At 37.0% G+C, this 24,251-nt stretch overlaps 1 protein-coding gene across 2 annotated transcripts; it reads left to right on the top strand.

Annotated features, from left to right (window-relative positions):
• The first annotated feature begins 632 nt into the window (after positions 1 to 632).
• On the top strand, positions 633 to 23,168 carry tapt1a (transmembrane anterior posterior transformation 1a). 2 transcript variants are annotated; one of them, XM_084954456.1, is made up of 15 exons: positions 633 to 856; positions 2,452 to 2,582; positions 4,276 to 4,394; positions 6,070 to 6,102; positions 10,207 to 10,369; positions 11,413 to 11,548; positions 12,220 to 12,317; positions 12,594 to 12,663; positions 13,582 to 13,662; positions 14,991 to 15,100; positions 15,232 to 15,291; positions 15,417 to 15,485; positions 15,694 to 15,770; positions 17,294 to 17,463; positions 22,683 to 23,168. In XM_084954456.1, exons 1-15 carry the CDS (start codon positions 667 to 669, stop codon positions 23,006 to 23,008), a joined length of 1,833 nt encoding a protein of 610 aa, XP_084810582.1. In that variant the 5' UTR covers positions 633 to 666; the 3' UTR covers positions 23,009 to 23,168. The 2 variants fall into 2 exon arrangements, with proteins under 2 accessions (XP_084810582.1, XP_084810583.1); XM_084954457.1 differs by lacking the exon at positions 6,070 to 6,102.
• Positions 23,169 to 24,251: the final 1,083 nt, after the last annotated feature.

The following is a 24,251-nucleotide window of genomic DNA, read 5'->3' as shown; positions in this document are numbered from 1 at the left end:
TAACACAATATATTTCCTCTTTCGTAACCAATAATTAAATTCACTGGAAAGTCTTTAACAATATTTCATTTTGTTTATTTCCTAACAGCATATGCGTTTATTTAAGAAAAAGTTGTGATGCCGGGAAAAATATATTTTTAAAAATACCACTATGTGTATGTATACAACAAGTGAATACATTTACGTTCTTTATATAAAGAGTTAATTTATTATTATTATTATTATTATTATTATTATTATTATTATTATTATTATTATAATTATTATTATTAGGCTCGTTTTTTCTTCTTATCTTGTTGTTGAAATCAAATAAAAAGCCCCATTAGTGTGACTAGTTGGTCCACAGAAACATACTGGGAAAACATTTTCCAGCCAGGTAATCATTTATTTAAGGTGTTTCCAAAAACTTTCTTTTTAAAATCGTATTTTGTATTATTATTTTAAAGAACAAATAAGGAAACAAGTGGCAGATTTGTGTACATTTTAGATTAAATTAAACGGAGAATCACTGGAAAAGTAAAATGTATAAATATTAATGCCAATAAAAAACATTTCAAAAATATGTTTTTAAAAAAATGTTGAAACTACCTTTATCACCGTGACGTCGCATGTTGTCAGCCACACCGCGATGACGTTGCGCAGGGCGACACGGCGGGCAAAGTAAAGATGGCGGACCAGTCGGGGACCGAGCTGTCAGAGGAGAAAGAAGCCGAAATTGAGCTGAAGAAAAGGCAAAAAAGAACATGGGAGGGCTTGCACAAGTCGGGTAAAATCGGCATAACCCCGGAACTGCCAGAAACCCTGGGATTTTACGACATAAGCGCTGTCAGGAGGGAGCAACGGGAGCTGTCAGCAGGTAACTGTCGGGTCGCACTGCTAATAACCGTTAGACGTCTTAAATGTTTCCAACTTATTTTGGGGGGCTGTGGGCATTAACTCTGATAATGTTGCGGCTTCGTGAATATGACGTTTTAAACAAAAGAGTAGTGTTTAATGTGAGTGAACCTTCGTCTGTAACGACTGTAGTTTGTTAAAGCTGTGTCGAAGCTTGTTTACAGTCAGTGCTAGCGTTTGTTTGACATCAACTGAAAAAGGAGAAAACAACATCTCTCGTATTATCTTGGCAGTGCAACTATCTATTTAGTGAGTTTGCATGGCTCCATAACCTTCTTCTGTATCTGCTCTAAGTTTCTCTATACGTTATTTCACACCACCTATTGCATGACCTGTCACAGATCAGGTTCTGTAACCTGTAACCTACTACCTTTGGCTTACAACAATTATTGAAACAAGATTATGTCTGACAATGGCTCCCTGTAAGGCTGTGGCCGGTTTAGTTCAGATCACATGTCTCCTTTGCTGTTTAATTAATGTTGAAATTAAAGTTAACCAGAGTTGATGAAAACAGATGTTATATATAGATATCTTTGCCCCAATTGGGAAGCTTTAAACTTTAGTACGTGGAGGGGATTTTAAGAGCTGTAGTAGGAAACACCTGACCCCATACATAATAGGACAATATTCAGTTGCTTTGGCAGCAGCAGTATTTTCAAAGCAGGAACTCCAGCAACACTTGAGGGAAGATGAACAACTTTAATAATAGACCAACGCGTTTCGGCTTGTGGCCTTCATCAGGGTCATGACCCTGATGAAGGCCACAAGCCGAAACGCATTGCGTCTCTTTTAACTACAAGTGTGTGTCTAATTAGGCAAACACAGTTGAACACATACACCGTAGCTTATATAAAGTGGACACTGATACATTGTCAATGTGACTGTTAACATTATTTATAACAAAAACTGTAGCTGAAAAGAAACCCAAATGTATAAATCATTACTGTTTGCAATTTATGAAGCGTGACATGCCAGACATGTTCTCACAGGTAGTGGCATTTAGAGTATAAATCTGACTGAAACTATTTTTAACAATTCTTTTGTCCAATATTTTGTTCTATACAAAAAACCCTCCAGATTTTTATTGTGATAGCCTGACAGAAATCATGGTGGACATTTTTCACCATTTTTCAATTGTTCTTATAACAATTGGAAACCAAAATTGTAATTGAACTGCTATTTCATCTAATTGCTCAGTTACAAAAGATTGTAAGTAAACTATTGAATATTTTCTTTGGTAATGATGGAAGTATTACTGTAGTTGGAGCACAAGACTCATTATTGCCATAGGCAGATGGTTGGGTTTTTTTTAAAGAGAGAGAGGCCACAGACACTGTATATCAGCTGTCCAAGCCTGTGCTTAGGTTGCATTAAGTCAAACACTGAAACAACACTTAAAAAGGCCATTAAACCTTCACTTTTTAGTTTTCATCATACAGAGATGCTTCCTCCTCTTTCACTTTACAGAGTCACCGTTGGAGTTGTCATTGTGTTGACAGCTGTATTTGTTGTGGACAATGGTTTAGTCATAACACTGTTGCTCTCACGTTGTTCCAGATCCATCGTTGACACGCTTCATTTGCACCGAGCTCACCAGAGGTTACTTCCTGGAGCACAATGAGGCAAAGTACACTGAACGAAGGGAAAGAGTTTACACATGCATGCGTATTCCCAAGGAACTCGAGAAGGTAGTGTATATTAACAGCCCTGAACTTATCTGCCCTGATTTCTCTGCAGCTTTCTCCATCTGTCTGCTGTCATTTCCATCAGTACACAGAAAGCATACGATTATTTTACAGTCAGCCCGCAAGCCTGCTTTATTTGGAGACACTTCTTCTTCTGGCTCCTGACCTTGCTACAATTCTGAATCCTCAGTCAGTTTGGCATTGCTCCTGAACTTGCTCTTAGGTTGCCGCATTATCGATATGTACATCTCACCTGAGTCCTTCACAGTGAGATCATTTAGCTTTGATGGTTTTTACATTGTTTTATTTAATTTCTTTTTGAGACCTTATAACTTTGTATGTACAAGAGCTAGCTACATAACCCTTACAAGGCTAAAAAAAAGACATTGAAGCCATGTGAAGTTACAAGGAATAAAATGAATGAATTAATCATATAAAAGTTATTGTGGAAAAGCCAAGGTGATAAGGCACATGATCAATAGTGGGTCCTACCTAGAACTCTCCACCATTTGGGTTTAGAGCTGAAAAATCCTCTTGCATGAGAGGTAAAACGCCTTCATGAAACTTAAAGGAAATCCACTCACTTTTTTTCCCAAGATCTTCTTCCCTGTTCCATTCTGAGACACGGTCCTTAGACTACCCTCACTGAAACCTACACAGATATCAAGAGAAATCATTATAACATACTTTCAATGTTGGGAAATATATTAATAATTAATATAGATATTAGGTAGACACGGAAATATCAGAAAATTATGTTCTTTGTTTACAATATGCCTTACTGACCCTAGTAATTTTTTGGTTTTTGTTGTTCCTCTCAGTAGTCACCAGATGGCAGTGTTGAACTTAAAGACTGATTTCTTCTGACACACAGGCTGGACATTATATTGGCTTTCTAGGAATCATACATTTTTAACGGCATCTCTAATAAATGTGTATTTCATCAATATATATGTCATCTAACCTGGTCACAACTAAAGTTTAAATTAATGTGATGCCTATACAGTTACACACAGTCTATTGAGTTCCTCCTCATCTGTAAAGGTCTTTATTATTTGTTTTTATTTCAGAGTTGAGATGATGCTTTGTCAGCTGCTGTGTGTCCTTATAATCCCAGACTAACATATCTGTTACTGGCTTGGTTTTCCTGTTGAAGGGAGAGGAATGTGTGTAGCCACAAACTGCCTCAGTGACTGCACTATGTGAAACAGGCTTACTACCTTCAGGGTACCTCAGGAGGCCCCAGGTCAGACAGGATCCACCAATGACAAACAGACCCTCCCACCAGATTCTACCAGTAGTTGTTGCCTTGCTGTTTTCCCTGTTAGAAGTAGGAATAAGATGTCATATGCATTTCAATGCATTTCTTGTAAAACATTCCTTTGAATATGATGAGGTAATGGCTGTTCATATATTGGAAACTGTAAAGGTATGTGCCTGTTGCATAATAAAAAGGTTAAGTGTACTTTTTTTGTCACATATGGTGTTTCTCCTATGTACAATTTCTTCCACTTGTTAAAAGAAAAAAAAAACAGATAAAATCGTACCTTTTTTATGTTCATCATGTTATTGTAATTGATTGATGTCCTTTGTGTACATACTCTCATTCATCTATTTTTCCTTATGATGATTGATCTCTATGTACCCTACAGACTCATAGTTTGATTTGTGGTGGTGTTGTGTGTGACTTTTCCAGCTGATGATCTTTGGCTTCTTCCTGTGTGTGGATGCCTTTCTGTACGTCTTCACCCTACTGCCCCTCAGGGTGCTGCTGGCCCTTCTCCGGCTCTTCACTCTGCCTTGCTGTGGCTTCAGGTAAAATACATTGCTTATATCTGCTTACTGAATGAATAAGATGAGATGTGACAAGAAGTACTTTATTTTTGGGAAACTACTGTCTTACAGCAACCAGATCATTTAAAATGAGCTATAAGCTATACAGTACAAAAAAAGCTTAATAAGATAAAATGACACAAAAGATGGAGCACAATATAAGATATAACCACCCCACATTAATTATTTCCATTTCTGGGTATATTTGTAAACTTCAAACTATAAGTTTTGTTTTGGCTTCTTAGCGTTAACACTTCTAGGCGTATCTGGCTGTCTTTGTTGTATTTTGTAGAGTGTGGTGAAATAAGTATATATGATATGACTCGGATATAGTAATCTGTCCAAATTTTGCTTTTGCTTAAAAAAATAAAAATAAAGCCTTGATTACTTTTATTAACTACAAAGTTTGGCAAACTAATTCAAATGATTAATTTACCCCCTTCCCTAGGTTGTTTAGAGAGTGAGCCACAGTTTTAGGCTCTTTCTTTTGTCATTTGGTAATATTGCTGACTCACTGTTAATAAGATAAGTGGCATTCTGGAAATAACATTGTAAATATTTTCTATGTATACACTGTAGGAAAGAAAATAAGCACTTGTGTTTTTTAGGGTTAGATACATATACAAACATATATTCATCTGATAATGGAAGTTTTGGTCAAATGGTTTTGTTCTGTTAAATGTAAGTTCATACTTTGTCCTGGTGTTTGCTTCTAATGATTCTCGATCTTGAACAGATCATTTTTTGATGAGTTGTCTTTGAGCTTTACCTTGATATTATTATGGATCTAATCACGTAGTCTTTTATAATACTGACCTGAACTTCAAGTACAGGTTTTGACAGTGTGTTTGTGTTTCCTTTCTTTTAGCATGAACATATTACAGACTGTATATTAAAGATGGAGTTGGTGCCCGAGTGTGAAAAGTGAAGCAGAAGGGCCTTAAACCTGCTTTCTTTCCCGACCTTTCTAAATGAAAGAAGTTGAGTTTTAGAAAAGTGTATGAGAAAACATCACAATTTTTTTGTGATCTCAGACAAGGAAAGGTCATTGCTGTTTTCAAATACCTCTAAGTACAACATGATGTTAAATGTGTTAAAAAAAAAAAAAAAAAGAAGAAGAAGGATAAAGCACAGTGTGCTTTAAGATGGGCTACCTTGTGATGAGTTTATACCCTATAAGTGGGAAATGCCATATGATTTCTCTGTCAGATCAAAATGCCAAAATGCCCAGAATGTCACTAATCTCTATCAGTCTTCCATATACAGTCTGTAGGTCATACGTACTCAGTTACTTTATTAACAGAAACACCTAACACCTGATTTTACCATTCTACCCACCAATTTTCAGTATTTTCAGAAACTTTCAGAAATTTGTGTCTAAAAATAGGTCTTCCAGACATCTTGTGGTGTCTGTTCTGCAATTTAACTCCCAAGGTTTGTTTTATTGGTGGTAGACCTGCCTTATTTAAAACATTTTTTCTTTTTTATTTACAGATTTAGTAGTTAGCAATTAGTTTATTTGATAATGGTTTCACCACAACAAAATAGAAATTATTGGTTTGTGCCAGTGCTCTGTGTAGCTTTAAGCCAGCTGTCACATTGTTGTGATGTAGTACTTGATAGTATATTGTCTCCCCTTGCCTTCCTCCCCATGCAGGGCACGCACATGCCCCTACTGCAGAAGAAGCAGGTACGCTCCCACAAGGGCATTAAGGATTCATAAACATTATCACTGTCCCCCGACATCCATTCATGGGTTTTTCATGTCCATCATGTTTGTTAATATATAGCTTACCACCGCAAATCATGTCCCAGTCTCCAAGGCAAAGCTTCCATGTTGGTCTCTTATATGTTTTTCTTTCTTTTCGTGTTTTTTTTTTTTTCCCCCCAAACACTGATCCAAAGAATAAGTGTGCATGGTAGTCTTATCCAGCCCCGTCTCATAACAAAATGTGAAATAGTCACAAAAAAGCTATCTGTTAGTGTTCATGGATATGACTTGTCACATTTTTCTTCTTTTTTTTTCGTGACAGTTGGCACAACTTGGGCAAAACTAATGTGTTTTAGTAAGAATGATATTTTGTGTCTGTTGCACTGTTGTCCAAACTCTTCCATCATAGATATGACACCACAGGGCTTTAAAAGAAGTGTTCTTTTCTAAATATGAGCAGTTTGGGGGGGGGTTTGTTTGTTTTGTAATGCTGAAACATAACCAAGGCATTTTACCAAAGATACATGAAGTAAAAAGCATAACCAAAAATATGTCCTGTGTGTGGGTGTTAAAATTATTCACTCCACCACCAAATCCACCACCATTCAAAGGTGGACTTTTTAGTAGATTACAGGTTGTGACTTTTTCACAAACTGTTGTGAGACTGTGTTCTTGTCACAGTATTGCGTGACCGTGACTACACTAGCTCAAACTGGAAGGCTGCCTGTTTGGAGCAGTTTGGGGCTTATTTTCTTTGCTTGCTTTTGTTATTTTTGGTAGGAAAAAAGTTAGCTTTTTTAGCAAGGTTCTGTCATAGTGCTCTTCATTTCTGGTCTGTGCTTTTGAATGACTGACTGTTTTAGGCTGTTTTATATCTTGTATTGGCACAAAGTGATGGCTATTTTAAATGCAGCGCATAGCTAACTATAAAACATAATAATCATGTGCGTTGTGGAGATAATGCTTGTAGAATAAAGACTATGACAACTACTTTGCGCAGCGTGCTTTACCAGCTGTCTGAAGCAGCTTTGTATCCAGAAAGTATGTTTAGAATAAGAGGAGTATGTGTGGTAAGTACAGCAGGGCGATATGACCAAAAATATTTATCACGATATACATTTGAAAATTTGGGATAACGATATAACTGACGATATAATTGACACTAGACAAAATATTTTACAACTCCACAACTTTATTAGTGCAAAAAAAACCCACATCAATGTATTTTCACTTAAACAAGCAGCTGTGTTTTATGTGCATTTAAAAAAAAAAATGTAACAGTGCAAATGCAAATTCCTTGCTGACAGTTTAACCAAAAGGCATTTCCAGTGGAAATTGGCTGACATATCCTCAGCATAACCATGTATAATATCAACAAAACTTAAGAGGTTATACACACACAATATGGTAATATTATGTTGAAGCACAGTACGTATCACTCCGCGAGGCTCCTGCCTAAGATAGCCGTAATGCTCCAACAATCCATCAAGCGGTACGGCTTCGTAGCTTAGCGAAGTCGTACTAAAACATTTGACAGATTTTCGAGCGCCGTGTACCACATAAAATCGTTTCGAGGTCAGTAAACACAACCAGAATTCATATATAAGGCACACGGGATATAAGGGGCACTGTCGATTTTCAGAAAAATCAAAGGATTGATTTCAAGTGTGCCATATTTTCCAAAAAACACGGTAATAACGACGGCCCGCTAGCATGCTCTACCAAAAATAGTGCTTTGTTGTGTGTCTGACGGACGAAAGCTAAACCAGTTCCACACCACTGAAGTTGCAGCATTTTTACAAACCAGTTCTGGTTCATCCGTTTCATTCAACAATCCGCTTTCGCCCTTCTCATTCTCCGCTGCGGCCATGCTTTTTCTGCCATGTGCGTATGCGTTTTACCCATATTCTATTGCGATATTTCATTTTCTTATCGTTGCCCAACATTATAGCGGTATTACCATGAACGGTATGATATGGCCCAGCCCTAGTGGTAAGGGGGTTTCTTTTCTGCTAGCACTTTAATCATATTTTAGAGAGCAGGGTACAACTGTTTTGGATTGGAATAAAGTCTTCAACAATTTATTAAATGCAAAAGTAATGTGCCAAACAAGACAGGATAAATTGTCTTTTAAATTGACTTTTTAAGTGTGAGATTGTGTTGCTTTTATTTTATATAGTTATAAATGAATGCCTGAGGTATTTTGTAGACAAAACAACATTTGAAGTAACTCACTTTGTCTTTTGCAGACAAAGCCAATTATCCAGTTAAGTGGAAAAACGATTAAATTATCATAAACCTTATGTGTGTTTACTCTTCTTACACTCACCTTACACACTTACTATATCTCTAAGCAACTGCGTCATCACTGAGCTTTATCTTTTTGGCAGCACATTTTTATCCTGGTGCACAACAGTAAAACTATTCATAATGAAGAATTCAGGATCTCTGACGCTTTTGTTTCTACTCAAACATCTTTTAATGAATGACTTTAGTGTGACCACTGGATAGCGCTATTGCATCAGAGAAGGGGGGGAAAAAAGAACTCATCAGTGCCATAAGTTAATCTCTGGTTTTGCACAGTTGTTTCCGCAACAAATAATATGTTTGAATATCAATTTTTTTGTGTAAACACCCAAGTTCTTCACTGTTGGGACAACCATTGTAGTTTTTGCTTATCAGAAAAAAACACAGCTCTTTATCTTATTTTCTTAGCTTTGTGCTCAGCTGTGCAGTGATTTTAAAAAAGAGAGGGCGTCATGATAAAACTGGTTCACATCACATCTTCACAAGCTCAGCTCTTTTTTTTAACACTCATTTTGTAGTCAGCTCCCAGAATAATTCATAATTTTACAACTTTCAATGTCTCCAGTACTGCTATTTCAAAACATGTTCTGTTCACGTGTGATTTTTATTTATTTTTTTTAATTAATCAGCTTCAGCTAAACTAACTGAAGGTAATGATGGGTGTTAGAGTTAACTGTTGTACTGCCATGTCTTGTGAATTTCTTAGTGTAGGTTATAGTAGTTTAGTTGAAGACTATTAAATAGTATTTGTACTGTAAGGTGTATTCTAATAACAACAAAATAACTTTTAATAATAATAAGTTTTGTGCATACAGACCAGTCACAGTTTACATGGAAAATATGCAGGATGTGTTAGAATGAAGCTCTCGGCCACTCTTCCCAGCCACATATTAAATACTAAATGATCCTTTGGATTTGTCTGCCCTCCTCTTAACACGCTGCCACTGCCAGCCATAGATGTTTAGTATTAAAAAAATGCAACTCTGACACATGTGGTCATAAAAGACACACTACTATCACTGCAGTATGTGATGTTGAAGCCTGTTTTGTTTTTTTTTCACCTTTCATTTACTTGTTCACTATTTTAAACATTTCTGTTCAAAGTGCTGCACTAATTTGTCCATAAAGACAGATGTTCAAAGACAAGACTGAACAAAGACAGAACCATATTAAAAAGAGATAAATCTTATGAATAAGATAACTTTAGTATAAAGGAGATACTATCTTTAATATTTCATCATGTACTCTGTGTGTTATCACTCCCGGTTCCCTTTTCCTTTGTAAGGTTTATCTCATTTTGAACAGAAATGAATTCTTGTTCCCTGCCTGTGTTGTTCTAGTGTTTCCTCGTGTGAGATTAAAAAAAGAAAGAAAACAGAGCTCGTCCTGGTAGTGAATTAAATCAGCTGTCTGTGTACTTGGTCTTCACTCAGCTTCTTTGACCACACTGTTTGCTAGAAAAGCTCTTACTGATGGCAAGATTAGAAAAGGGTGTTTTTATGTGTTGATGCTTTAAATGCTTGTATGTCTTCATGTTCACACTTTTCCCCTGGTAAAAATGTGTTTGTATTTGTAAGCATTTGTACCTTTTGGCATGGTGTTATAAGGTGTAATAACACATTTAACCTTTCTCGTGTGTGCATGTTGATATATGTCTTAGCATGGCACAGTGCATTTACATACACAGGAATGGTCAAAGCAGTGCACTCTTGTCTCTCAGTATTAATGCCAATACTTTGTGTCTGTGTGTGTGTGTGTGTGTGTGGGTGTGGTCAGTGGGTCGCGGCTTCTGCAGCCAGCGCAGGTGTGTGACATGCTGAGAGGCCTGATCCTGGTGCTCTGCTTCTCCATGATGCATTATGTGGATTACTCCATGATGTACCACCTGATCAGAGGACAGTCCGTCATCAAACTCTACATCATCTACAACATGCTCGAGGTAACCCACACTTCACACATTGATGTCTAAAAACTGATGTCAATTTATACTTTGATCACATGCTTATATGCAAGGATGCAGCTGTTGCTCCTGCAAAGACATTACATCTGAGACAAACTAGAATTTTAACATTAGTTTTTACAGTTTAGTGTGAATACATGTTTCAATTATTAAAACATGTACTTATTAAATACAAACTGTATAGACATATTTTGTCTTTGTTTACATCTTACTTCTACTTTCCTTGTTTTTCCTCCTTACAACAAATTTTACTTGTAATTTTATTTTCCATCTGTTTTATACGAATAGTCAGTTTGTTTATGCAGCCCGTGTGTTAATACACTGCCAGTTTAGGGAAGTACCCAAGGATTACTACACTAAAGAGTGATGGTCGTGTTACGTGATGTATTTTATTACTAATTGTTAGAACTTAAACAGTGTGTACAGCAAGTGGTGGTCTACTTCTTCTGATATCCAGTGTTACCATTTTCATTTAAGGGCAGCCCATCCCCCTACAAAATAACCCTCCACCCCAAAAAGAAGCCAAAGGGGATATAAATACATAAAAACATTAAAACTAAATTGTTATTTTTTACTTAATTTGTGTGCCCTCATTTCATTTTAGCACAGCATACATAATAAAGCTTAGCACTTCTCTGTGGATCATGAGCTTTATGTGGTTTTATAAGACCCTACTAGACCAAAAAATATCTAATGATAGTAATGACAGACAACCATATGAAGCATAAGGACAGAGCTGCAAAAATGTTGATCTAATTTGTGTCATAGTGAACATCTGATGAATTTGTGTATCTGTCATATTACAATGCTCTACTTTTGGGGGGAAGTGTAATTATTCTGATTGAAAAGCTTGTTTTAACAAGAGTGTTACGTCAGTGAATTTGTTGCTAAAATCATTAGGCCTATACATAAACAATACCTGTTCATACAGATAAGATATTGATATATTATATTAGACATTACTAATGTAACTATTGTTATATTAAGTTAACTTATGATTTCATCCTTCCCTCCACTGTTAGGTTGCAGACCGTCTATTCTCTTCTTTTGGGCAAGACATCCTGGATGCTCTGTACTGGACAGCCACAGAACCCAAAGAACGGAAAAGAGATAATATTGGAGTCATCCCTCACTTTTTCATGGCCGTCTTTTATGTCTGTATCCTTCCTGCTAAAGCTTCATAGCAGCGTTGTGAGAGTTTTGAGGCAAGTTTTAAAGTCATCAGTAAAGTACACCAAATTGGATTTTAAGGGCGGCATCTTCTAGTCTCTTTTTTTTTTTAGCTTCAGTTTTATTTTTGACAGATGATATGCAGTTATAGTCTCACATAATACTTGTAGTTTTTATTTTTCATTGTGAACTCTTCATTTCCAAGTGCCACTAGAGTGAAATTTTGTTTTGAGTTTCTTTTGGCTTGAGTGACAGACTGGTACTGAAAGGCAACAAAGATTAATTTTAGCTGTAGTCTAGAGGAAGACTGAAGCAATATAATTTTAGCTATAGTTTCCTTAAGTTTATAACTGTTACATTTAATACATCTGTTGCTTGATGTAAGTTTTCATATGCTGAGATTTGTATTTATTATTTACTAAACAGCCTTCAGTGAAAGGACTAGACGTAATGCTGTTCAAGAATATCTCAATGGAATGACTGCCAGTTATAGTTGCAAGATGCCAAGTTAAGTGTTGAATGTGTTGTTTCAGGTCAGGGTTGATCTAAGCACTAGCTTACATTGCTTTTAATTCATTTTTAATGTGACTGAGTTCAGTGATCATATTGTTTGGTTTAGGTTGATTCGGATGTTGTTTTCCTGATTATCATTTCCTCAGTCCTTCATGCTATCCTCATCATGGTCCAAGCCTCTACCCTGAATGTCGCTTTTAATTCTCACAACAAGTCCCTGCTCACCATCATGATGTCCAACAATGTTAGTACACACTCACACACTCACACACACATAGAGTGTTGTATAAAACACAATAGTGTACACCTGAAGTGTTTTTTTGAATTGCAATGAAACACTTATACAAACAGAAAAAAAAGTATTTGCATGATGGTGTATCCAGAAACATTAAAGCTGGTATATTAGTGATGAAATGTTGTACCTGCAACATGACCGTGATAATTTGTCTTCTGTTTTTATTTTTTGTCATAAAAGTGCTGACTACATTTCTGTCTTTTTCTTCTTTTCTCTCAAACATAGTTTGTGGAAATCAAAGGAAGTGTGTTCAAGAAATTTGAGAAGAACAATTTATTCCAAATGTCCAACAGTGGTGAGCTATCCAGCGCTTTATCAAAAATGCAGTACATTATTAGTACTATTTTAGAAAAGTACTGGTCTAAAAATACATAAAACATGTATTTTATTGAATTTCACATCCGCTTTGTCACTGTCAACAATTACACTACAAAAATAATCACCAGTAAGAATGATTTGTTCGTAGTAACAGGAAAAGTTTAGAATCCAGACTAAATTATATACTTCGAAGTTCTCTAAAGTTTCTTTAAAACTGAATTATCCCTTGGAAATACTTGTACCAAAGTCAGAATACAATAACGTTTTTTTTTTCTCTTTTAAAAAAGTACTGCAGTTAGATAGCTAGATTCATGACATTTCTATTGGATATCTTTAAAAAAACTGATGGATGGATTTAAGTTACAGAATTGAATTAATCTTGCTTCATTGGGAAAGTTAATTCATTTTGCATTTTGAAAGAACAGTACAGCCAGTGTATTCGATTAAAAACTTTGGTTCTCTTTTTGTATTCCCAAAGGCACTGTTTTTTATCTTGATCATTCTTATTGTAATCAGATGACAGGGGAACACAACAACCCAGAATCATCTGCCATTTGCCTCTCTGGTTACTCCATCCCAGTACAATGGGCATGGAGCTGGGCTCTTGTTACCATAAGATCATTTGTATGGATAATAGCCAAACCTTTGTAGCCACATTATTAAAATTATAATACAGCGATGCTTATAGGATGTACTGCTGTAGCAAAATCTACTGTAACATGAAATGCTTTTTGAAAATTCACAGATCTGTCTTGTTGACTCAAGCTGTTTAGATATTGAACTACAGCAGACTGAAGACCATGTGTTCAGCTAAAATGGAGATGCTTATCTATCTGATATTCTTACACAGGTTTCTCCATAGATGGGAGACTATAATAACAATTTTATCCCACAGATATCAAAGAACGGTTCACCAGCTATGTCCTTCTACTCATCGTTTGTCTCAGGAATATGGAGCAGTTCTCCTGGAACCCCGGTAATCATGTTTCCCTCCTTTAAACTATACTTTTATGCGCATTTTTATATTACTAGAAAAGTAAGTTGTTGTTTTTTGTTTTTTTTTATCATAAATGTCTTTAAAAGTTAAAAAAAAAAACAACAACAACAGGAAAAAAAACAGACTGGGGTCAGTGCTTGCCATGGTAAAAATGTTTACAAAAATCCTGAGCAGCTCCTTTCTTGCTGTTTCAGCTGATACATTGCAACACCTTGGGGAGTTTTCTCCAGTAAACCTCAGTCAATGAGACGGAGCAAAGTGAGGAGTGAGGGCTGGGATATTTCTCTATGACAGCTCTCTGAAAAGTCAGCTCCTCCTGCCAGTCTCAAAGTCAGACACACAGTAGATGACACATGTGGCTTGTCAGCTGAAATCATAACACTGATTTACTAATACCAGCAGAGCTACTGTTGCTAAAGAGGTATATAAATCACAAAAACGTTCAAACAACATATAATTTGTCAGGTGTGGCTCAGAATGGGCTGAGCTTTTCTCAGTACAACAGCACAATATTTACTGAGCCCTAATGGATAAAGCTTAGCTGTTTTGTACATTAAATGGAAATGCCATTAAGTGAACACCTTTAAAAAATCATTAATGTTTCTCTTTGAGTGACAAGCTCAGGCTTAATATTGCTTTAAGTACTCAGTTTCACACTTGCTTCCCTTGTTTTTCCTGCTTTGTTGTGTTCATATGGGAGTGTCAAACAGAAGCAAGTTGCCTTAAAGGGAGAGTCTGGTCTTAAAAAGGGAGTTGTTAGAATGTCTTGTTTAGGACAGACTGACTATGAGTATAAGACAAAGATTACTTCGACCTGCTGATCACGCAAAACTAATGTGGTTTAGTGAAACAGTAAAAATATTAAGGTGGCCATCATCTCAATTAATATGAGGATTTGCTGTTTTGGTATTTTTGTATCAATATGAATCAAACGCACTGGAAAATGATCCTTTTATTTTTGTTATGTTTTAGTATTTTCTGTTTAATACCCTTATACCATTAACTGAATTAATTAACTTATTTTTGTAATTGCTCCAGTGGCTGCCCAAAGAAAACTTGCAGTGCTGCAAGTCCAGTATATTCAGTGAAGGTTTGCAGTAATGTAAATTTTCTTTGGGCAGCCACTAGAGAAACAGATAGAATTAGAAGATGACTTAAATAATTTGGCTAATGGTGTAGCGTATTAACATAGAAAATAATAAAACACGACCAAAACAAGGAGAAACATACATATACAAATATTGAAGGATTATTTGATCCTTCCAAAAATTTTGGCTAAAATAATTAACTTTTTTTTTCCCTCTCAGATCACCTGTGGGTGTTGTTCCCTGACGTTTTTATGGTTGTCACCTCTGAAGTTGCAGTTGATGTCATCAAACATGCCTTTATCACAAAATTCAATGACATCACTGCAGATGTAAGAACGGAACCTGCTGTTCTTTCTTTCAGTCATCACCGTGACTTTGCATGAGAACATGTATGATACTATATGGATACCTTGCCTTTTTCTTTTTCCTGTACTGAATTATTTTCTTGTCCATTTTCCAGGTGTACAGTGAATATAGAGCCAGTTTGGCTTTTGATCTCGTCAGCAGTCGGCAGAAGAATGTAAGCAACTGCCTCGTTTTTTCACATTGCCATCATTATAGTTACATAAACAGCGTGGAGCCCACACAGCTAATCAATTCAGTTTTGTCAAGTGCTGTAATTTATGCTCGTCTGTCACTGTGTAGGCTTGTACTGACTACAGTGACTCAGTGGCCCGGAGGATGGGCTTCATCCCCCTGCCATTGGCTGTTCTGGTAAGAGAGAATGCAGTCTGTTGTTGCTATTCAGGAACTAAATACCAGAATAGAGTTGGTCGTTGGCACACAAGCAAGTTTCAAAACTCCACAATGTTCTAAAAGTGTTTAATGGTTCTTATTATTGCTAAAATGAAATGTTTCCATTTTGTTTTCAAAATGAATAAATAATTCCATTAATACTGGTGTTTCTGTTTTTTTTTAACAGCTCATCAGAGTGGTGATGAGTTCAGTGAGGTTGCAGGGAGCACTATCATACACCTGTGTACTGCTCTTTTATCTTGGGTGAGTTTTTAGAGTTGTCCTGTATTGATTTTTTTTTTTATACATCCTGCAAAATGAGTGAGCTTTTAATCCTTATTATGCCATTTTACCTCACTGAAGATCTTTTTGTTGTTGTTGTTGTTGTTGTTGTTGTTTTAAATACATGCAAGTACAGTTGAACCCCAGCTATTTGCAGTTCAGTAATCATGGATTCACCTATTCACCTTTTTCTGTATTTGTACAGAAAATTTTGTTTTCTTAAAAAAGAACATTCTCCAAACAGTATGCAAATTTCAAATACAAAGCCTCCAGAAAATTAAAATATAGGCAATTATAAGCGTTTTTAGATGGGGTCTCAAGTTTTCACAGATTTGAGCTATTCGCGGGCTGTTGTGGTCCCTAACCCCCGCGAATACCAGGGCTCGACTGTAATTTAATCTGACCATGAAAAGTATCTTTAGGAAAGATTGATGACTGAAACTGGTCTTTGTGATAACCCCTTCTGTTTAGTAAACTAAATGCTTAACCCACTTAACATGACATGTTTTTTTAAGTCAGTAAACACTAAAATATTGGGATACTTTAATTTACTTATAGTGTGCTAGATATGCAGAGAACGTCACACAAACATCGTCACATGGTGAAGGTAAAAACATGGTTGCGTTGTCTCGTGGATGCACACTCACCCATGCAGGCACTGTCATAAACACACATTCATATTCAGAGACACACACAATTACATAAGCATTAACATTGTGCTCTCACATCCACCCTGTGCTGAGTTGCTGATAGCCTTGCTCATTCTCATTTGCCGGATCCCATCGGGGCACGTACCATTGAAGAGTTTCCCTTAGGGTGAAGAATACAATGTTGTCATCTCTAGTGCCATCTCTGGCCTCCCCTATCCTCCGATTTAAAAATAGCCCTAGTTTGAACAGACCGCTGTGCCTTGGCAAAGATTCAGCTGCGCTGACACGCTCTGTCACAGCAAGAAGTGGTCCACAGACCCAAATGTGTCCGTCTCTCACTCATCACAGTACCGGATTCTCAGCCTTATAGCAAAGCCCGCAAACACAGAAAGACAGTGCACACTAACATCCTGGCGTAAGTGGTGGGATGTGAACACTGGCGATTGAAGTCAGATGGTAAGAGATTCATTATAGCTGTGCCCTAGTTCAAGATAGCATTGTGATAAAATTTCAGCACTAAATAAAACAAAGAAAGATTCAAAAAGCTATTATATGAATGGTAATTTGCATTAGAAGGCTGTGTTTTGATCAAAATGTAGACACCTAATGTATTTATTATTTAATTTAGCCCGCAGACTGGAAAAAACTACAAAGCTTTAATATGTTTGAAATTAAAGCTGATTTTAAATTATGGCATCACTTTAAGTTAGAGTAAGTTTTTTTTTAATAGACTTTCATCTGTCCAGACTAGCTGGATGGTACATTTAAAGCTCTGTAATACTACCTGAAGAACAGGAAAAAAATGTAGTCTTTTTCTAATCAAATATCCCCTTTCCCTCCCCTTTCCCTTTGTAGACTGGTAACACTGAAAGTGTTGAACAGTATTGTACTCCTGGGGAAATCATGTGTCTATGTCAAGAGAGCCAAAATGGAGGACAAACTGTTTGAGAGGCCCTCGACTGCACCATCCTCCTCTGCCAAGAGCCCTAGCAAAGCTGACCCAGCCAGGTGCCGCACACCTTCAGGTAAAGAAAAAACCCCTCAAAAGATTAAGATGAGAAAAAACCTTGGTTATAATAAAAATCCCAGTTGTGTTATGGATTAATATTTTGTAAAAGCTATTATTTACACCCACAAGGATCCATAGGTTTCAGTCCCCATGGCATTCATGACTACAACACTAATTATCTCTGGAAGGGATTCAGCATGACTCATGAAACATTTGCATGCCAGAGAAATGTGAAATGTCAAACAGAAAACTGTTTTTGTGTGAGTGGTTCTTTTTAAAGATGAATTTAATAGATAATTGTAAATTACACATAAAAGCAATTACATTTTATATCTATAAATGTGATGCTTTCTAAACAAGATGACATCAGCTGTGACCTCAAGCGTAGAGCATGTCACCAGTAGCTTAACCAGTCCGTAATAAATTATAATCAAACATTCAGCGCAAAGAAAACCAGAGTTTGACCTTGTCTAATGGTCAGTGCTACCAGTCATTTTATGTAATTATACATTCACCTCAGCTTGATTATACTCACTTTTACTAATTACACTGTATCTATCAGGTCTCCAACAGTCAAGTACATGCAGAAAATGAAGCACTGACATAAATTATTAATATTTAAATAGCTACGGTACAAATATATCATAAGTATTTATTTGGAATTACATACACACCACCTTTGAACAAAAAACTTTTGGTTGAAACTTTTGTGGTATTTTGAAGTCTGAATCTTATTTTAGAGATATGAAAAATGCTGCGACCTGAGAGGGTGTTGTTTGGCTGGCAGGAATAGATATCTTGTAAATGAGACATCCTGGGATTTAATTTTGTTGATGAATGATTCGTATTGCTCTTTCTCCTACACAGTTCTCTTTCTTCCTTCCTTTCTTTCGTTTTGTTCAGCAATAGAAACCTGTAATGGTTTTCAAAAGAAAACAATGTTTTATTACTCTTTATGTCTCAGACTACCATTCAGAATAGCAATTTACATATTTGTTGAAGTGATGCTAGATATTGCTTTCAGTCTCGTGCAATATCTAAAGTCTTACCAAATGGGCACCCCACCTAACAGAGTTACGTTGATCTTCTTAGGTATCTAGTTGGCACTTAAATGTAAATGTTGGACATTTAGCTGACATTTAGGTCCAGACAAATGTGGCAACAGGTAAAGCCCCGGCTCAGCTTCAGACATTTAGTGGAAACAAGCAGAAAGTGGGGATCCTTGAAACCTTGATTTGATTTGATTTTTTTGGGTCAGGTAAGTCTTTTCAAGATTACAGGTTAGCACTTGATTAATTCCCTCAGCATTTAAAATAAAAAAAACACAACTCTGTGATCCCAAAACTATTTTGCGGGGCAAAAAAAAAAAAAAAAATCAAACAGTATACATAATGTTTTATCTACTTCCTTTTCTTTCCTTGATGCTTATTTCCAGAGCTGCAATGAATTGATATTTGTTATTGTGTAACCTGGTACATTATGATGTTAATTACAAAATGAATCTGTTATGCCTGGAGATGTTTTTGTCAAGCAATTAATAACTACTAATGCAACATTTGATTTGTTACAGAATAGAACTTCAACCTTTTGATTAGGTGATGAATTTAATTTGTCTGGGCTCAAAAACATACATTTATCAAATGTGTTTTGTTATTCAACTTATTGAACAAATTCTTCATTTGTCTTCTATATTTGATAGAATGGACATAGGTGGGCACAGTATTCTCTGGTAAATTATACAGACATATCCAGCACTACACTTAATGTAGTAAAACTTACAACGTTGCCGTGTTCTGTCATAGCACTTTGTACTGTATCTTCATCTTATGTCATATTCTAAGAAAAAGACTATTCAACAAAAAAGTACACAGCAAACCCTTCTCTGTATTCTGATATTTACACATGAATTTCCTCAAAAGAGTTTAGTTCATAGTCTGACATAGAGTTTCACTGGTCCCGCACCTACGTTTGATGAAACAGATTTGGAGGTGACACTATCTCCCTGTCATCCTCAGCCAAATCCCTGCAGATCTTTTCTCCCGTGTGTGCCTCAGACCTGCCTGCTGCACCGAGGCAGGAGCTTTAAAATGACAAAGATCCTGATGGTGCATCATGTCATGGAACATCAAAAGCATTCATGTTTCTAATGAATCTGGTTTCTCACAGAGCTCCAGCAACATGGCTTACAGCTTCACGCTCCAGCATGCAGAGTATAATAATAAATGCTTTGAGGTTGTGGGAAGCTAATGCAAGTCTCTTTATGCTTTCTTCATATTTAGCTTTTGGGATTTGAACCGTCGACCTTAAATACCATGCCCACTTTTCTGACATTAAACTACTTTGGTGGGCGCCTCAAGCTTTACCTGCTGCTCAACTGGATTCACTGCACTTCTGTTCATTTCTATGTCTTTGTCTTTGCAATGCTCTGCCTTCAAATAATACGAAGATCTGCCATCTGTCTATACTGCATGTTTTTGTCCAAAGGGGAGAAATGTGTAATGAGCGGTTTCACAGTAGCCATTTCAAGCCAGATGGTGGTTAACTTTTATTAAAGCTCACATATCTCCAGAGAAATGGAGAAAGCTGCAATGTGTGACTCAAATAACAGATCTATAGATATTTCTTTTTCTAGGGTTGAAGGGAATGTAGCCCCTTCGACTATACCTGGAAAAATTAGTTAGGAAGTTAATATAAAAATTAGATAATGGGATATATAATAACAACAGACATCATCTGTCTGTCTGTACACAATACACAAGAAGCGCTAATTTAGCGCTTGATTTTTTTTGTTACATATCCTTGTAATGTAAAAGCTAGTGAAACCGATATCTGGTTCCTTAGCAGCTAAATGACATTGACAAAATTGACATGAGCATCTGGCCTGGTTGCTTTATAGTGGAAGACAGCTTAAGGCTAGCATGCTATGATTTTGTTCCTGCTCTGTGCCATTGATTATAAGGAGTTGAGGCTATTAGTGTGACTGTTGACCTGTCCAGACTGTAGCCTCCTATCAACCAGTTAGGATAAACCACAGCCCACCTGGGATGGCTGTGGCTCAGGTGGTAGAGCAGATCAGCTGCTGATTGGAAGGTTGGTGGTTCAATCCTTGGCTTCCCCAGTCTGCATGCCAAATATCCTTGGGCAAGATACTAACCCCGAGTTGCTCTCTGATGCGCTCATCGGAGTGTGAATGTGTGTGAATGCTTATTAGTTTGCACTTGAGTTTAGAAGTGCTTGTGTGAATGGGTGAATGAGGCATGTTGTATACAGTGCTTTGAGTACTCCGGGACAGTAGAAAAGCGCTATATAAGAATCTGTCCATTGAATTGAACCTGTGACCATAATTTGGATAAGTGAAGTGGTTAAGGAGATGAGAGGATGGCTATCAACTGATACTGTACTTTTTTCTTCTTTGTTTGTTGCAGAGTGATTTTTGCCATCAGGGTAACTGATAGTTTCGATTTTTCCATCTTCGGTGTAGAATCTGAACTGCTTTTACATATTTCCTCAGCATCATTGGCAAGTTTTGTGTTAATGAGGAACACAAGAATAACTGAGTGTACAACTACAGCAGCAGAGCATTCACTGCATCATGTTTTGAGGTAGAAGACTGCCTGATCGGTTTATCAATATTTTGCTAATAAGAAAATGCTTCTAAAAGTAAGCCATTTGAACAATCTTTTTTTTTTTTTAATACATTTATAGTTTTTATTGCCTGTCTGATAAAATAGTTTGCTTTGCTTTTCCTAGGTTTCAGTTCAGGATTCTTTGAGTGTCATGTTTCTCTTATAACAGCTGTGATTATGCAAATGATGACTGTTTCATTCATATAGTTTAAATATATAATTTTTTCCTCAGTTCAAATCAAAAAATATCATTGATGCTGTCAGGTCTCAGTAGAAAATGGCTTCTTTTTTCTTTTTTTTAAAAAATTTGAACTGCCACACAATAGATAAGTTGAGAAAATGAGGAGCTTTGATTGGTCAGAGTCCACCTTTTCTATCATGGGAAGAATTTAAGACTCTCAAATATGTGATATTCACCACCTAATAAAACAGCAGTTCTGTGAAGCCTGACCCCATCAGAATAAATGAAATGGTGAAGGCTAGAAAGGGTGTGCACACCACTGACAGGTATGCCTCATTTTATATTCTTCACTGATTTAATGCTAAATTATTTAGGTAGAACCGAACATGGAATTTTCCTATATTCTGTTTGCCTAAAACATTTGCTTTCTTTTATTTTGTTTTGGGGTTTTTTGTTTTTTTTTTGTTTTTTCATGGCTTTTATCATGGTTGATGTTTGTTTTTTTCTTTCATAGCTTAGACACACACATGTCTAACCTACACAGTCCATTTGCTCAGTGTGTTGTAGTTTTCTCTCTAGTTAAATGTCTATTCATCTCTGTCTACAGAAAGAACCAAAAGTTTGCTGTAGTCAGATAGCCCGGGGCGAGGCAGTCGTCTCTGTGGACAGTCTTCTTGCTCAATTCTCTCTGATATGATGAATTATTCTGTTTAATTGATTTTCCTAAAGTAACTGTGCTCTGCTCTCAAAGTGAAAAGCCTTTGCAGTGTTTCTCTAAACATAATGAAGTGAATTGTGATGAGGTCCAGCTGTGCTGGTGTATGTTTTACATCAGCATCTTTTTCTGGCTGTTTTCTCTCCTGCTGTGTTGAAACTGGTTTGTCCAGTTATTAAGATTAATCCCACTCTCATGTCCGTGCAGATGCAGTCAACCTCCACCCGCCTATCTGTTCGATTTTAGAATCAGAATTAATAAAGTATTGTGATTCTGAAACTGAACTAGTACACAGTTGGACCTCATATGACGGTGGGATTAATCTTAATAACTGGAAAAACCAGTGGAATTTTGTCTTTTAAATGTTAAGCTTGTCTACACAGACATTGATCAGTTTTCACTTGCCTCACACTTGTTTGATGAAAGGGACATGCTTGAATAAATCTAGCGGTCTACTCTGTACAGCTTGCATTTTGCCTGCACTGTGGGTGTGAAGATTTGTTTACTTGTGTTTTATTCAACTTCCTACAGTGATTGGACTGCACAGAGCACTGTTCCTAAGCTCACGCGTAGACATGGATGCGGGATTGAAGCTGCTGGGTCGGCTCTTTGTTAAAGCCAGACTTGGTGGCAAATTACCTATGCATAAAATGAACCCATCTACATGGTATTTGTTTTGTCATTAAATGTGTTTTTAAATTTGTTCCTCACAGGTGAATCTAAGGTGGTGCAGATCCCTGCCACTCCCTGCAGCCCAACATCCTCTTCCATCTCGTCTGTGACCACTCAGCCTGTCCCTAGGACTGATTTGTTTCCTCCACCATTTACCTATGCCCCACCTGCTAAACCAGCTAGCCGTCCACCTAGTCCACCACCTGATGCTGAACAACTTCCATCCATGCTCTTAAAGGAAGATGACGAGGATGAGGAAGAGGAGGAGGAGGCACAGCTGCCCTCTGAAACAAAGCACAAGACCTCCTCCAAAAAAGACCTCCTTGAGATTGACCGATTCACAATCTGTGGAAACCGCATTGACTGATCAGCCTCCAAGCAGCCACTGATGTAGCGACTAACCACTCAGGAAAGACGGAGACCAATGGCCTCCCAGCCTGGCTCTCCTGGCCAACAGCAGCAGAACGCTGAGTACTTATAAAAGTCAGTGACATTACAGTAAATTATTGTAAAAAAAAAAAGAAAAAGTCAGACAATCCTGCTGCTGTTGAAAGCTGAAGTCGAGAAGTTTCACAGGGAAAACTTCACCTGGCTGATAAAACAGAAGAGGACAGAAAGTGAGAGTGTTGCAGCCGAGTTGTCAGGATGAACTGGCATATGTCAGAGCGCGTGTGTTTGTGTGCGCGATTTAGGATCAGGGTTGGGGTGCGAGAGTGTGTGCGAGTGAGCATATGTGTAAGTGTGAAGGCACTCTAGCACTTCCTGTATGAGCAGCAGTGGGACCAGAAGGAGAGAAGTTTCTCAGTTCGCTCAGCAGCCAGAAAAAACTTCCAAACTCTGACATCAAAAGTGACACTTGAATGATGAGAATTTGCTTTTTCCACCAGAAAACAAGTGTTGGGGTTTATTTTAAGTACTAAGTACTAAACATTCAACATATGAAATTTTGCAAGAAAACAAAAACAGGTTATTTAAAACATCTGAGCTAAGAAATGTAGCTCTGTTATTATATGGCAGTTTGCAACCCAAGGATCGCAAAATTCTCATCTCTTTTTTACATTGTGGTTGTCTAGAAAATATTCAGATGAACTTAAAAAGCAGAGCAGAAAAAACTGGAGTCAAAACTGAATAATGAAGGGTTTTTAATCAGACATTGTTTTGATTTAAGAGATCACATGACTGAAAGGTTAGGAAACATGGCTCTGAACGGTCACACACTGTCGATATTGGAGATCTGTTGATTAAAGTCCATACCTCAGTGAAGCTGGTTCAAATTTTTCAATCCAGTATGAGTTACAGGTGTTGCAAACACAGCTAAAAACAGTGATTATTTTTTAGATTAGAGCCTTAAAGTCATTTACACAGCCATTAGGTAAAGACTTTTGCAGCCATCCTGCGCCTTCGCCAACTCAACAGCCTTTCATTAAACGACCCAGTCAGCGTACAGTATTAGCCAAAGCAGTTAATGACTGCTGACTCTAAATCTGCTGCATCTACCACCCACTTACATAGCCAGTCATAGAACAGAAGTCCATTTGTATGTCATAGCCCATTATAATCTTGATTTTCCAATCACTTAGTTTAAGACAGTTTACACGCAGATATCTGTT

The sequence above is a fragment of the Perissodus microlepis genome, chromosome 2, assembly GCF_051167445.1.
Source record: "Perissodus microlepis isolate ML-2025 ecotype Zambia chromosome 2, ASM5116744v1, whole genome shotgun sequence".
NCBI classification, from domain to species: Eukaryota; Metazoa; Chordata; class Actinopteri; order Cichliformes; family Cichlidae; genus Perissodus; species Perissodus microlepis.
Note: the sequence above shows the minus strand (reverse complement) of the source record. Positions and strands in the feature narration are given on the sequence as shown.

Coding starts and splice junctions, on each gene's coding strand:
- tapt1a (XM_084954456.1), top strand. CDS start 667: ATGGCGGACCAGTCGGGGACCGAGCTGTCAGAGGAGAAAGAAGCCGAA. Junction 4,395..6,069: donor CTGCCTTGCTGTGGCTTCAG/GTAAAATACATT, acceptor CTCCCCATGCAG/GGCACGCACATGCCCCTACT. Junction 12,664..13,581: donor ATTCCAAATGTCCAACAGTG/GTGAGCTATCCA, acceptor TTTATCCCACAG/ATATCAAAGAACGGTTCACC.